At 43.5% G+C, this 15,696-nt stretch overlaps 1 protein-coding gene across 1 annotated transcript in view; it reads left to right on the top strand.

The window, feature by feature from the left end:
* The window catches only part of zmp:0000000660 (arf-GAP with Rho-GAP domain, ANK repeat and PH domain-containing protein 2), a 95,764-nt gene that overhangs the window by 59,655 nt on the left and 20,413 nt on the right, over positions 1 to 15,696 (top strand). The window contains 4 exon segments of the mRNA XM_034556626.1: positions 4,433 to 4,577; positions 9,301 to 9,403; positions 10,115 to 10,313; positions 15,154 to 15,217. Coding sequence (XP_034412517.1) covers positions 4,433 to 4,577; positions 9,301 to 9,403; positions 10,115 to 10,313; positions 15,154 to 15,217 — 511 coding nt within the window.

The following is a 15,696-nucleotide window of genomic DNA, read 5'->3' as shown; positions in this document are numbered from 1 at the left end:
AACTCGGGCCATTCATCCTGTGAACAATAAGACCGTTAAATTGCCACGTTGATCAACCTGTTCAATCTTGCATAATTTTGTGAATTTGACCAATCACGGCAGTGAGAGAGGGAGTCTGAAAGAAGAAGAAAAACCCCCGAAAAAGAGAAAGGGATTCCACATTTCCTCTTGAAAAACTAAAAGCTATGCAGGGAGCACTGTTGGCGTACAAGCTAATTGGCCCAATTTAGCTGGTGGAGGCATATACCGCGGTTGGCTTCCGCTGGCGTCGTCTCTGGCGGCTGGTTGCGGACTCCCGCGGAGAGCGGCTGGGCCGCGGTGGCGTCGCTGTGCGTGGCGGAACAGCTGGCAACGGACGCAGCTGCTTGATTGTAAATCAAGCACTATTGTGTGTGTCGTCCCCCGTCCCCCGTCCCCCCCCTCCCCATCCCCCATTGCACGTCTGCTTGTGTAGAAGCTCGTGGTATCCCACCCGCTAAGGACATTCTGCACCACAAACAAAGAAGGAAGAAGGATGCGTGTGATTCGGCGATGTGCAGGTTTTTCATTTTTTTACATTTTTTATAAAAGCCGGTTTCCTGGTGGAATATCTTAAAGGCATCCAAAGGCATTAATTTCTGGGTGAGGCAGTAACTACTGCAACAAATCCCAAAAATGGATGAATAATAGTTACATTCAAATTGAGTAAAACTCACTCGCCGCTATTCCACATTTACACTGCAGTCATTATTGTACTGAAATGACAGACGCACCACTACACGTAGATATCCTTTCACTCGCAGGGCCTTTTCCTGTCATCGTAGCCTCTTCTGTCCTCCCATCAGTCTCCCAAATCCTTCATAGTCGTTCACAATTCAAACCCAAAAGAGATGACTGCATCTGAAATGACATTTGTCAAACATTTGTCGTCCCTCTGCACCTTTTGGCCCCCCTCTAATCCCTCTCCTTCTGTTTCCCCAGCCTTATGTGGGCATCTGTTACTTTGGGCGCGCTGCCCAATATTAGGACAACTCCTCAGAAACCGATTGGTCGAGCGGATGACCGAGGGACCCCGCGGGGTCCTGGATTCACGATGGGATATTTAATGTCTTTTCTCCTTGGAGTTGAGAGGAAATTAAAAAATGAGTTGGAGAGTCCGACATTTAAGGAGACAGGATCCAAATGCCACGTGCGCCAAACGTGAAAATGAAATCTATTAATAATTCTGATGTTTTAGGACAATCGAGACAAAGCGATGCTTTCTGTGGCCTCTCTACATGTTGTTTTAAATCCTTGTTTTGTTTCAATGTTTTTTACAGTTAAAGGTAAAGTTATCCACTAATATACAAGATAAATGAAAAAGAAACAAAACATTTTTATTCATCTCGGTTCCCCTTATATTTTTTGCATAGTAATATATTAGATAAGTGGTCAAGACATTTTACTCCAAAACACAAATGTTAAGCTTTTGGTGGCGCTATAGGAAAAGTCAGATGATCACAAAAGTCCTTAGGATTCATCTTCTGGGGACCATGGATGTCTTTGTCCATTAATTGTCTCGCAATCCATATAAAATTAAATAGAAAAACAAAACAATAAGCACTTTGTGCTCGGGGTTAAGAAGTCAAACAGGTAATATTTATTTGTTGATCACAATCTGGCATTATCGGTAAAAAAAGAAGCAAAATGACTCGATAATCAATAGCATTAAAGTTTTCTAGCAACTCATGATAGCAATTGACTTAATTTTGGAAATGAAGTCAATTGCTATCATATGTGCGTGAATATTATTGTTTCGGGTTTTCAGACGATACAAATGAATCTACTCTTATAAAAAAAGAAAAACTTAACTTTTACATGGTGGGAAATGATGGACATGACATTTTCTAGCAAACCATTTGGAATGGAAGTGAAGTTCCGATCTCTTCCGTCACCAAGACAACGGTCCGTCCTGTCAGATAGATTGGATGGTAATGACTTTAAATACCAGTCTCTCTCTCTCTCTCTCTCTCTCTCTCTCTCTCTCTCTCTCTGCACGGATGGTTTCAGATAAAGATTATGATTCTTCGGCTGCTGGAATAATTTCTTTCTTTCTCAGAAAAGTGGGGTCATATTTTTTAAATGCCACAGTGAGCAACAAGATATTCGTTGTTTTTCGGTTTGAAAGCCGTTAGATGTTTGTGTCCAGATTGTTGTTGGGAGACAAAAAGACAAAAAGAGAGCCATACAGCGAGGCAGCGCAAGGGTGAATAGAGCGAAACTGACATCCTCGTTTTCCTATGCTTATCACACCCTTTTTCTTTTAAGAGACAGTTGTAGAGACTTCCTTTTTTACTATATCGGTTCCTTCAGAAACATCACACAAAGTTGGCAGAGGATTGTGCGATTAGCATATTCATGAGACGAATACAGTGGAAACTTTGGAGTCACAAGCGACAGGGGGTGCGAGGAAGAGGGGGGCGGGGGGGGGCTGTTTGTGTGTGTGTGTGTGTGTGTGTTTGTGTTTGTTGCAGAACACAAAAGCAGATGGCACGGTGACTTTGTAAAATCCAAAATGAGGTGTATTTTCATGAACTTCATGCTCATTGGCTATGTAAATCGCAGACAGGCAGTCCTGAAAGACGATGCGTTCTCCAGCTTTTTCCGTCGAGATCATGCTTGTCGATCGAAGTCAGCTCAGAACTCGGTCCCTTGAAGCCGGGTTCATACTGGCGATGACGTCATCGCTGCTCGCCAGTCGAACGTGAAGGCTTCTCAAGCCTTTCGCCACCAGGCGATCGCTCAGCGCTCTGAGCTTCAAATATGTCCCTAATAAAAACATTGTCAACGTGCCTGAGGACTTTGTTCCTGGAGATTCAACCTCCCGTTTCTTCATAGAGCATCTAATACTTGACTTCTTTCTTTACAGGGCTCGGCTGAAGGCAAAATAAGTAGTCCGTGAATATGAGATGCAGGTTTACAGTTCCCGTCTCAGCATTGTGGAGGTTCGTTTCGGGTATTACGCCGGAAACACTCGCTGTCTTCTTGCGTCTTCGCTGTATAATTAGTTTGTACGCCCTCTGGCGTTTTCGAGGAGCCGATGTGCGTCGTCTGGCGAGGCTCACGCCACAATTCAAAATGCAAACATAAACAAAGCTCAACTCTTTTAATAAGACTGTGTGAGGGCACACACACACACACACACACACACACACAGTCTTAGTTGTCCTCAAATTGACAGAATTAACTGTCCCCGCACGTCAAATATGTGATTCAACATAAAGTAAAAGCACAAACTAACAGTTGGATGTTTGCACTCCTCTCGCCATGCCAATACCTCTTTTGCTGCATTATTGATGTTCATTTTTTTATTTATTTTTTTTCTCTCTCGGATGTTGACTCCGAAGGGATGTTTGCTTGAAACGCTGGCCTTCAGGTGCTGCGATCTTTTTACGTCTGCTCGGTTTGGATAAAAGCAACTTGGTTTTTAACCGTTCTCCTCAACAAAAGTGGAGGCTTATGACAGCGCCACATCTCCATCCATCCATCCATCCATGTGTGAAAGCAGAATGCAGAGTGTCTTATCTCTTAGCTCGTAGTCATTAGCGCTGTTAAATGGGCTTGGAGTGGTGCTAATTGTTCACTAACCAATCGCTAACATTGCAGGCACTAATTCATTTATTTGTCATATTCTACAAACAATAGCCAATTTGTTAAATGTTATCAGTGTGCAAATGCATGGCTCTACAGTAGTAATCCAATAGAGGCCAGACGCATTGGCGAATTCTGGGTACATAAGGATAGGGGCGACTATGGGTCAGTGGTTTGCAGGCCCGTCTTTCAATCAAGGGGTTGGCAGTTCAATCCCCGCCCTAGTCGATGTGTCCTTGAGCAAGACTCTTAACCCTGCATTGCTCCCCGTAGCTGTGTCTACGGTGTATAATGTAAAGTGTCTTTGAGTATCTTGAAAAGCACTATATAAATTAAATGGATTATTATTATTATTATTATTATAGAAGCTATACAATTTCTGAAGTTGGCATCAGATCAGTGACCCAATATCACATAATCTGAAGGAAAACTACTAATATCTGTGCAGGCAGTGAAACTTAACTTCATGGTGGGGGACTATGTACAAATCTAAAAAAAATAGTTATTTTCAAAGTTCTTAAAGGTTCAGAGGCTAAAGAATAAATTGATTTATGGAATGTCAGTTAGTTGGTTATTTTATTAGGTATTGACGTCACGGTAGTATTAAAACACACATTTATGCAGGAAAACCACATTCCCTTTGTTTAGTATTTGTAGCGTGTGTGTGCGTGTGTGTGTTGTGTAATTGTCTATGTGCTTTGTTTGCAGTAGTTAAGCAGAACAACAGCATTACAAAGACAACATGTTTAAAACGCTGCACGTGGTGTGTATCTTCTATGTGTCCGTATATGTTTGTGCTCACATGGCTTTGTGTATATTTCAGACATGGCACATCGTTGGTGTACATTAGAGGGCGGCTTCCTGAGTTACTACGAGAACGAGCGCAGCCCGTCGGCCATCGGCAGGGTGGACGTGTCCGAGGTGGTCAGCCTGGCTGTCAGCAACACAGAGACCATGACCGGAGCCGGGTATGAGCGCACACTAACACGCTGTGTACGCATCGCTGCTGGCGAGTTGAAAACCTGTAAACATTTGAGGCAAGATCAGAAAAATGTGGAGCGATAGTATTTCCTTCAACTAGACAGACGTTAAATCATTTAATGGTTTCATATATACAGTTTTTTACATATTAATATATATAACATATATATAACAATATAACATTAATATTAATATATATATATATATCATTTCTTATAGCATATGCTTTCCTTCATACACACACACACACACACACACACACACACACACACACACACACACACACACACACATACATACTATGCAGTCAAACCTATTTGAAATCCCATTAAATCAGAATTTATATTTGATTGTTGAAATGTCTTTTTTTTGTGTGTGTCTTTTTAAATGTGTTATTTCAAAATACATCTTTTATTTGGCTATATTACAGTTTACTGCCCATGTAATAAAATCCCATCAACATAAACACATCTACACAGTGTCTTCCCGTCGTCATATGTCTCCTTAGCATAATCCAAACTCGAGTTTTATTCAATTTAAGAGGACCTATCACGGCTTTACGAGCGCTATATTTCCTGTTTGCTCTGGCGGAGATGCAGGCGATCGTCGCAGCTTTAACGGCCCTCCCTCCGCTCCCTTTACCGCGCCTCTCGGATTATGATTCACTCAAAAAAGTTTCTCTTGACAACAAACTTTTCTTTATGTCTTCTGGAAGTGTTACAAACACACGAAGGAGGAACAGATGTCTTGATCCTTTCCTTCACACCCTCTCCCCGCTCCCATGTGTGTGTGTGTGTGTGTGTGTGTGTGTGTGTGTGTGTGTGTGTGTGTCAATCCCGCGCATGCTTCAGTTCCCCTGCGAGGAGTCTGATAATGGCTTATGATTGAAGCATAAGCCAGGTCCTTAATGACAGCAGCAGATGTTATGAAACGGAAACAATGCTTTTATTTGCGCATTTTTATTTATGCAGCCATTAGAAACACAGCTGCCCCGCTAAAACTATGACCTTTCTCATAAACTGGACACACACAGGTTTCAACGATACTATATATTTTTTTCGTTCTTTTTTTTTTGCTCCGCCGCATACGCCCCAGTTACAGGTCGTGGCATCGCCCCCAGAGAGGCGATTATTCCTCCGTCGCCGGCGCTCGTAATGGCTGTACGTTTCACTAGATTAAACTCTGCCTTCACTCCCTCTCACTTTTTGCAACTTCCAGCGTTTCCCAGCATGCCTGCGCACCGAGCGAGCAGGGGACGGCCTCACCTCTTGACTGTCTGCTGCTTATGAATATTAACGTATGCAGATGACACACTCCCACCAGCAGCCTATCGCCGCGCGACAGGAAGCCGTAGGTGTCGCTTGCATTAAGCAAAGCACTCGGGTAATTTCACTGTGGCAGAGGACACCGAGAATTATAGCTCGGCCCCCGACACATACGTCTGCTAAAGTCGTATGAATATTACAAACCCGCTTCTAAGGAATTAATGCAAAGCAAGTATGTTAGCTGGTGATAAGTTGAGGCTTTCAAGGGACTTTTCTTTTTTTTTTTTTTTAACTCATCCGCCTTGTTTCTACAAGAATATTTAAAGTTAATCATGACCTTCAAATGAACAGCATGGAAGCAATTTCTTCTGTTATTTATTTTGCACCCTTTTCACTCTTTTTTTTTTTCACTGTCTTCTTCTCTCTCACACTAACCCAAAAAAGCTGCAGTTCTTGTTAGAAGGGCTTAGGTGCTAACTTTGCCAGCGAGATGAGTTGGATATATAAGGGCTGGGGAATTAAGAGTTTCTCAGAGCGCAGAAAAAGCCTTAAGGGGAAAATAAAGTGCTACAGAGATACGTACACATGCATCAATGCTTGTTTAAACCACTGGTGAATCTTGTGCAGCAGACTCCTCCACAAGGGGAACGTCCATGTGCACTCTGCCAAACGTCACAAAACGCAGAGAAAGTACTTTTTGCGACAGCTCACTCATCCATCCATTATCACCCGCTTATCCGGGGTCGGGTCGCGGTGGCAGCAGGTTCAGCAGGCCGACCCAGGCCTCCCTCTCACCCGCAGCACTTTCCAGCTCATTCTGGGGGATCCCGAGGCGTTCCAAGGCCAGCCGGGAGATATAATCCCTCCAGCGTGTCCTCGGTCTTCCCCGGGGCCTCCTACCAGTTGGACGTGCCCGGAAAACCTCTAATGGGAGGCGTCCAGGAGGCATCCTGACTAGATGCCCGAACCACCTCAGCTGACTCCTTTCGACACGAAGGAGCAGCGACTCGACTCCAAGCTCCCCCCTGATGTCCGAGCTCCTTACCCTATCTCTAAGGCTGAGCCCGGCCACCCTGCGGAGGAAGCTCATTTCGGCCGCTTGTATCCGAGATCTCGTTCTTTCGGTCACGACCCAGAGTTCGTGACCATAGGTGAGGGTTGGAACGTAGACCGACCAGTAAATGGAGAGCTTTGCCTTCCGGCTCAGCTCCCTCTTCACTAAGACGGACCGGTACAGCGCCTGTTTTACTGCTGCAGCCGCACCGATCCACCTATCGATCTCCCGCTCCACCTTACCCTCACTCGTGAACAAGACCCCGAGATACTTGAACTCCTTCGCTTGGGGTAGGCAGTTTGCCCCCACCTGGAGGGAGCAATCCGCCGGTTTCCGGCAGAGCACCATGGCCTCAGATTTGGAGGTGCTAACTCTCATCCCTGACGCTTCGCACTCGGCTGCAAAACGCCCCAGTGAATGCTGGAGGTCACGGTCCGAGGAGGCAAACAGGACCACATCGTCCGCAAACAGCAGAGAGGCGATCCCGAGACTCCCGAACCGGATCCTCTCCGCCCCCTGGCTGCGCCTAGATATCCTGTCCATGAAGGTCACAAACAGGACCGGTGATAAAGGGCAGCCCTAGCGGAGGCCAACACCCACCGGGAACGTGTCTGACTTACTACCGAGGAGACGAACAGCTCACTCAAATTAGCCAAAACCAATTTGAGTGAGATTGTATTTAGGATACGAGATCAATACTGCTCTTATCCGTTAGAATTGAACTGAAAGTGGAATTTATATAAAACAAGGCCTATGAGACTTTTCCACAGCTGAACAGTTATGTTTGATTTCATGTGCAATCCCTACTTTACTGATCCGATTTTTAAGTGCATCACTTATGATCCGCATTTTAATTCATAAACCACCAATTGCATTTACATTCTTCGCTGTGGCTCTAGCTCTGTGGCAGATCGCCCTTCCTATGTCTTCCGCTCGCTTGTGTCTCTTCTGGTATTTGTCGCTGTGCTCGGGGCGACCACACTAGTTTCTCCTCTTCGGGACATTTTTTTATTAATTAATCGCAGACATAGAATAGGAAAGCAGGTGTGCTTTCACATGACGGAGCCCGTGAGTGCAAATGGAGCCCGAACAAGAACACAGTTGTCATCACAAACGCACCTAAAATATGCCAGTGAGACATCGGATCACTAACCACTTGCATGTAAACACAAACATGTACTGTGGCCAGGTTGTTGTAGTGCACCGTTGCCTTTGGTAAGACAAAACAATAGGAAATAAACTGGGAAACACAAAGCACTTACATGTACTCGCTCATGTATGGTACAAGTGTCCCGCGTGACGGTCGTATGTTGTCTCTCATCTAAGTTCTTGTGTCACTCAGTTTCTTCATGCATGTTATTGTTTCAACCTCTCTCTCTCTTTGTCTCTCTCTCGCCCCCCCTCCCTCTGGGCCACTCGTAATGCAGCAGCGTTCATCTCTCATCCCTCCGTCTTCGCCTGTCTTCCCGATGCCATTTGCCCAGCACGCCGCCGCACCCCACTGCCAGTCCTTCCCCCGCGCTCTCCCTCCGGGACTTCGTCTAACAAGCGTCTGCACACCTGCCAGGGTGAAGACGGGGGGGGGGGGGGGGTGAAGACGGGGGTGTCACGTGAGAGGGCGCGCAAACACCCGCGTCTCGCTTGCTCCCCTGACACATGTCGGAAGGGAGAGAATCGGCGCTGCCGTGACCCCCCGCGACACGCCACCTTAGACACCCGGCCGCTGTAGCATTTAAGAGCCTCCCTGTAGCGTACCGATGGAAACGAGGCCACCGCCCGGCACTGTGTTGAAACCATTAAGATAGTGATACTCTGACCTCTGTACCTTCACACTGGGAGAGAGATGGATAGAGAGAGAGAGAGAGAGGAGGTGAAGTGAAGTGAAGGCAGAGACAACAGGAGGACCAACAAAGATTAATAGCTGCCTTTTTGCTTCCGACAGCAACGGTTTTGCCTGCGAGTGTGTGTGTGTGTGTGTGGGGGGGGTGTGTGTGGGAATGCATTCATGCTCCTTTGTTATTAAAAAAAATATGATATAGTTGGTGTGTGTGTGTAACCTAATGCACACATTTTTGTCACACATGACTGGCTGACACAGATTCAAGGCAAAATGTGAATATCTAAACTACATGTTATTACAGCATGCTCTCAGCACTATATATTAATAAAAAAGGGAATATTGCTCCACATGAATAAACTGGAAATATACTGAAATACGACTGAATCACTAATTGAACATTTTACAATATCTAGTCGGCAGCGTGTGGAGATCTATACGGTATGTGCGCTCATGTTCACCGAATTGTGTGCTTGTTTCCTGCATGTGTGTGTTTTTTGTGAAGACAAATTCCATTCCACATATCTAACAGTAAGCTGCGTTGTCTCTGGCAGGGCTGTGTTTACCGTCGAGTTGTACCTGCACACAGAGCGAGTCCTGATTGTCGGGGCTGAAACACAGGAAACGCAGCATGACTGGATCCAGGCGCTAACAAAGGTGACACACTTTGCATTCAACACACACTCACACACACACACACACACACACGCACGGACACACAACACACACTTATTTCCATTTCCCTTTCTTTTTAAGTTTGTTTTTCACTTAAAGTTACAAGGAAGAAACGGTGTGTGTGCCACAGAAGTGCAGCACATCCCTACCTTTTTTTTCATTCACTCTGCTACTTTGCAACACATGTCACATTGTCCTCAGTGAGCCCCATGCTGCCTGAGCTCCTTTCAGTAAGACAAGAGGTCTGACTATCTCTCCCCCCACATGCTGCCAAGATCTTGTAATAATACCCTTCATAAACATGTCTCCCATTCCCTTTTGTATGTCTTTAATCCCAAGCAACCCAGTCATAGATAGTGGGAGGTATGGCTGCGTTAGTCCATATGTCTCTCCATCTGTACCATCGGCCTTCCACGCCTCTGTATTTCGGTTCGAATCGCACAACAACGGCCAGACGGGGGGGCCGAGCAGGAGGAAGAGAAATGTACTTGTAAAGTAATTCCACCCGAAAGCGAACAAAGGTTTTAACCTTTTAGCAGTGAGACGGCTGCAGCCGTTCAGTTTTTTTTTTGTGTGTGTGTGTCTGTGTTTTGCAGTTTGTTTTGAGAGGGCGACGCTCCACAGTTTCACACTTCTGAAAGCGAAGGTTTTCTTAATTCTCAAGCGCGTTATTTCTTTCCACGTGACTCGCAGGGCTTCGTCCCGTCCAAAGTCGAGGGACTGGTGCAGAGAGACGTGGAGCTGATTGGCAGACTGCACTACAAAGAAGGCCACGACCTGTACCACTGGAGGGTGGGCTGGTTTATGCTGGAATGCTCTGTCCTGCACTTCAGCTCAGGGGAAGAGGACGGGGAGGAGGAGGTCCTCCAACTCAAACAGCTACAGGAGCTCAGTAAGCAGACTGCATTATTATTTGTCTATCTCTCTCTCCGGGTTTCGCAGTCCTTCTTCACCAGCTAACGTGTGCAAACAGTTCCGTTACCGTCCTCGTAACATTGTACAGTGTGACACAGCTCGTGTAAAAGCTTCTTCCATTTTAGGTCTCTCATGTTTCTCTTTTCCCTCAGAGCTCGTTTGCAACGTGTTAATGGGAAATAAACACTTAAACAGTACCGTTGGGAAAATGTCTCCAAGATGGGATTAGTCCAAGGATAATATAGTCCTCACCCTTGAAGTCTTTCTCTTGTAGAAGTGAAACATGAATCCCACATGTGTGTAACTTGTCCAAGTATAACCCTTTAGGTCCATTCAGACTGTAGTTTGTAAGGGCTAACTAACTGTCTCGCACTGAATAAAGAAACCTACTAGCCTAGCAGCACTAAGGCTACTCAATAACTCTAAAGCAAAGCTTTGTGAATGTAACGCCTGAATATGCAAAGTACAGACCCCACTTTTTCTAATGTAATATTCAGAAAAATTAATCTATTTTACTGTACTTTGCAAGCAATCCAGTCATCGCGGCACTTCCATTGAAATAATACAATAATATATATAACACCGTAAACGCGTACATTATCCTCAGCTCTGTCCTAAATTGCCACAGTTTACCCAATACCTAATCTAGTTATCAGTTATCACAGCTCAAAATGACCATCATATCTGTAGATGGTTGATCGTGTCAGTGGTCAATTGCCACTTTTCTGGCTTTGTAAAAAAAAAAAAATCCACAGGATGGGGGGGGGGGGGGGGGGGGGGGGGCTCAAAAGTTCTCGTGCACTTTGGCCGATTGATCGATGGCGCCGGCGTGATGTGCGAACAGAAGGAGGTCGAGAATCGACGGATCTTTTTAATCCATTTATAGCTCGACGTGGCTCAAATCGCGCAAAGTGCCGCCCCGTCTCCTCCCCCCACCTCGGGCGGGATAAAGAACTGCAGCGGTGCTCGTTTTCTAGTCCTGGCTTTCTCAAACCATATTTGTCACAGCCGAGGAGCCGCCGCCGCCAGAGGGGACTGTGTTTTGTCGGCGGATGGTAGGTTCTGGAGCGTTGAAAGGATCCCTTTAGGAATCACAGCCTGTGACACGGGATTAGCTGTTATTTTCTCTGCAGTGACACCACCACATGAAAGGTGCCCCTGTGAAGCAGTGAGGCATTTAATAAAAAACAAACATTTTTTTTTCAATTAAAATCCCTACATGTTTCCTACATGCCGCTCTTCAAACTGGAGCAAGTGTGATGCAGTCTGTTCCTGTTATTTTGACTTCAGGTGGGCAGAGTTACCATCTTTTTTTGGAATATTTTCTCAAAAATGTTTTTTAAATTTTATTCTGGAGCTCTAATCTTTGGCTTTTATTCATCAGATCCTTAATTGCCATGTCTGTAATGTATTCTCTGTTTGCCTGCCTCACACCTTTACTGTCTTTAGCTTATTGTTCCAATGATTTAATTGATCTGCATCAAGTGTTATGAGAGCATTGTGTGAATTTTGTGTTTCAAAAGTTCCAAATAAATAAATAAACAAATTCACAAGTAAATGAACAAAACAAACGACAAAGAATCCTGTCCCCAAAGAGCACGAGTGCACTACCTCTCCAAACGGCTTCTCGGGGGCTCAGCTGTGTACTTGAGAGACGACTGATCTTTTTCGGGGATGTCTTGTGTCAAGATGTCTGCTGTATATGTCTAACTATATATACAGCTGGATAATCATTAATCTGTCACGGTGCACAAATCAGTGTTCTCACCCAGCACCTTTTTTTTAAGTGAACGGTTTTCAAGCAAGATAAGGACATTAACTTTGAGCTCATTCTGTGCCATTTTTGTCAGTGGATTAATCTTAAGGCGGTGGCTAAATGGAGGAAAAAAACACAGTTAATTCATTGCTCTGCTCAATCATCTGGAAATTAAGATAGGCATCAGCACAAGACTGCAGTCCAGCATATTTAGTAGCCAGATGTCAGCGTGTCCACACTGAAGTTAATGTTAGGGTATAATTAGATATTTAGATTTATAGCACTCACAGCGAAGATGTTCAGTACTGTTAGTGATGATTCATGTTCATTTGGAAGATAACTTGAATCTGAGTAATTGCTGATACCCGATTCTGATCAGACTAATATTTTTCTACTTATTGTTGATGACTAACGATAACCTTAATGATTGGTCCAACTCCTTTCAAGTAGCCCCGGTTACATTACAGTCATTAACCCCATCAACACAAGTTTTGATTGTTTTGAATTTTTGAATTCATGGATTGAAACGTCTGACCTTTAGTAGCATTCTGATAACATAACATTATATATATATATTTTTTGTATATATAGACAAGAAAACTCAACAGGACACCTTGAAGTGTTTCTATGAACTTTGAGAAAATTCTCCTTCTACTTAAATATATGTATTATTTAGTGTATAGTTTATGCTGTTTATAGGAATTTTCATCAAGCAACAGGCCAATATTATCTTATTATAGATATATCAGTATCATCATATGTGTCAGCATTTAAGTAAAAAGAAATGTTACTAAAAATCCAAAATTTGTTTGTCGTAATTTAAAAAGTTGTTTATGTTTTTCATAAATGTTTTCATTTATGTAAAGAAAAAGAAAAACTCTATCATATCAGTCACGGTATCAGCCTCACAATTCCATTACTGGTTGAGCGTTGCTATTATGGCAACATGAATTAGTGGATCCCTCAACTGCTTCCCATCCAAGAACATGGCCAGTGTTGTTGATTCAGTCCAGAGGATCCACTGTTGGTAAACAAACACAGGACCCTGCCAAATTGGGAAACACGGCTTATTATATGATCAGGTAATCATATAATACCTGCCAAAATAAACAACATAATGCTCTCACTGGAAATGTGCACCAGCCTTCTAAATCGCACCAGATTTTTAGAGGGGGAAAAAAACCCACCATGGAAATCTCTTACGGGACACGGAGTACACATTATGGAGAGAACAAGGCTGCAGACTTAGTTCCTTATCACACAAACATATTCAGTAATACAAAAATTCCCACTGAGCTGTGAGAAGGATAAAAAAGAGTTTGTGTGTTTGTTCATAAAGCGATGACAAGTGTTTTGCATTTACCTGATAACACTGTTAATAAACCTCTCTTAAGTCAATATAAATCTCTGAAGTTCTCGGCTTTCTTCTCTTGTTGTTTGGATGAGAATGAAATAATGCGCCCTTGAAAATCTGCCAAAGATAACAAAAAAGCAAATCATTTTGTTAAGAGAGACTTTGGGGATTAATTGTTTTTGCTGTTTCGCTTCATGCAAAGGACTTTTCAGCCAAAATTCCCTGTTACATGTAATATTTTGGACCATCTATTATTCAATTAAATTGTGGCCTGTGCTGATAATTGATCAGTGTGTTTACTGAGCAGTTGCAGAGATGGTGGTTTGGAGGGAGAACATTTAAACACAACTAGTCTGTAGATGCTATATGCAGTACAAAGAAAATATTGTTAAAACAAAAACGCTACATTTTTTCAATTTGCTACTTCCAGTGATACAAATGTGAGTTTGGTAAATGTGGAGGTCAACCCAAGATAATGGGTTATAATCAGGCGATTCTAGGATGAAAAGAATAGTTTAACTATTTAAAAAAAAATAATAATTTTGAAGGTTGAGACCACTGTATGGTTAGAATAAATCACAAAGTGTCACTTCTGCACTACTTTTGTGGTAAACACAGATAAACAGTGAGCCTGTCCTCTGTCCAACAGGGAAAACAGCTCTAGAGCTAATGAATGAACACATTCTATCTTCTTTGTGTAAAAACAACAACAACAAAAAACTCATATTCTTGCCGGTAGCTTCGTAATTACAATGCAGAATAACTGTTTGACAGTCTTCTCTTCTAAGAAAGTGAATACGCATATTTTCAAAAATATGCTTATTCTCGTCGAAATAAAACTTCCCGGAGACGTCTGCGGGGCACCGTGACATCATCTAATAATTACTTACTGCTCAGGTAGCTAGTTAGCGAGCTGTCGATCTCCACAAGTCAACTGTTTATTTGGGTAAAGTCCAGATTGTTCTCTTTTTGTGAAGTTCCTTTGATACGGATCCATGATTAGAAGAACAACCAGTGGGAACGTCAGTCGGATGAAAGTGCCAGATGTTGTTGTTGTTGTTGTTGTTGTCTGGAGATTTGTGACTCAACTGCACAGCCTCATATCATTTTGTTTTGTACTGTTTTTCTTTCTGTTGCGTGTGATTGTTGCCATGATCCGAGCGGCTGCTTGAACCCACAGAAGAGACTATGGCAGAGCTCTCGAGTCAGTTCTTCTGTATATTTAAGTGATCGTACCGATGACGAGTCGCAGGAACTCCTTTTTTTTGTCTTTTCGCTTTCTGGTGTGTTAAATACTTCCCTCTTTCCAAATCTTATTTGGTTGCATCTCCGCCAACTTTACGTGAAGCTTGATAACCAACTCATTGCAACAAGGAAAATGATCCCTCACCTTTTCCGTCCGCTACATGTCTGCACATTTGAAAGGACTAGACGGATATGTCTGGACATATTGCGCAGGTTATTATTTGCAGCGATTGACGTAAATGAATACCGAGACCTTTCAGTGACAGGAAATTAATGCATTTTTTTTTTCAAGTTTAATAGCGAAAGCTTCTAAGCGCTCGTGCTTTTTTCGCCAGAGATTGAACAACTGCAAATGTCAAAGACTTTAAACACATTACTTTGCATTAGCACTTCTTCTCTGGTATATGATTGTACACAGTTTTGGATTGTAGAGGCTATAACTTGTTTTCCTCCTCTCCCCAGCTGTCTCCATGCACACAGAGGGCGAGGACAAGATCCAAGTCCTGCTGATGGTGGAGGGAGGAAGGTATGTCAGTCTTTGAAGAAGGAAAAAAAAAAAAAAGGTTTGCTAATTGGCGCCGCCTTTTGCGATGAAACAACACGATGCATTATGCAACTCTCGTGGGCTTTGATTCTGCCTTTTGTCTTGTTAGTCCGAATGCACTTTGCCTAACTGTAATCAAAGTCTCGCTAGGCCGCCTGCTTCAGCCAAACAGTTTTTTCGTCTCTCTTTTTTAGAATAATCCAACTCGGCCGTTAATTGCGCTTCGTTTTGTGTGTCTTTGATGAAACCTCACAGGGAAGAAGTGGTTGTTGTTTACAGTGTCTTTTTTTTTGGATTCCTTCTGGTGATGTGTTTTTAATGACTTTTTTTCAAATATATGAACATCTTTTAAATATGGAACACTACATTGTTACAGGAAATGACGTCATGATGCTCTACTTCATTAATAATAACTCCCCCCGCCCCCCCCCCCCCCCCCCCCCCCCCCCCCTCCCCCTTTG

This window comes from Cyclopterus lumpus, chromosome 18, assembly GCF_009769545.1.
Source record: "Cyclopterus lumpus isolate fCycLum1 chromosome 18, fCycLum1.pri, whole genome shotgun sequence".
NCBI classification, from domain to species: Eukaryota; Metazoa; Chordata; class Actinopteri; order Perciformes; family Cyclopteridae; genus Cyclopterus; species Cyclopterus lumpus.
Note: the sequence above shows the minus strand (reverse complement) of the source record. Positions and strands in the feature narration are given on the sequence as shown.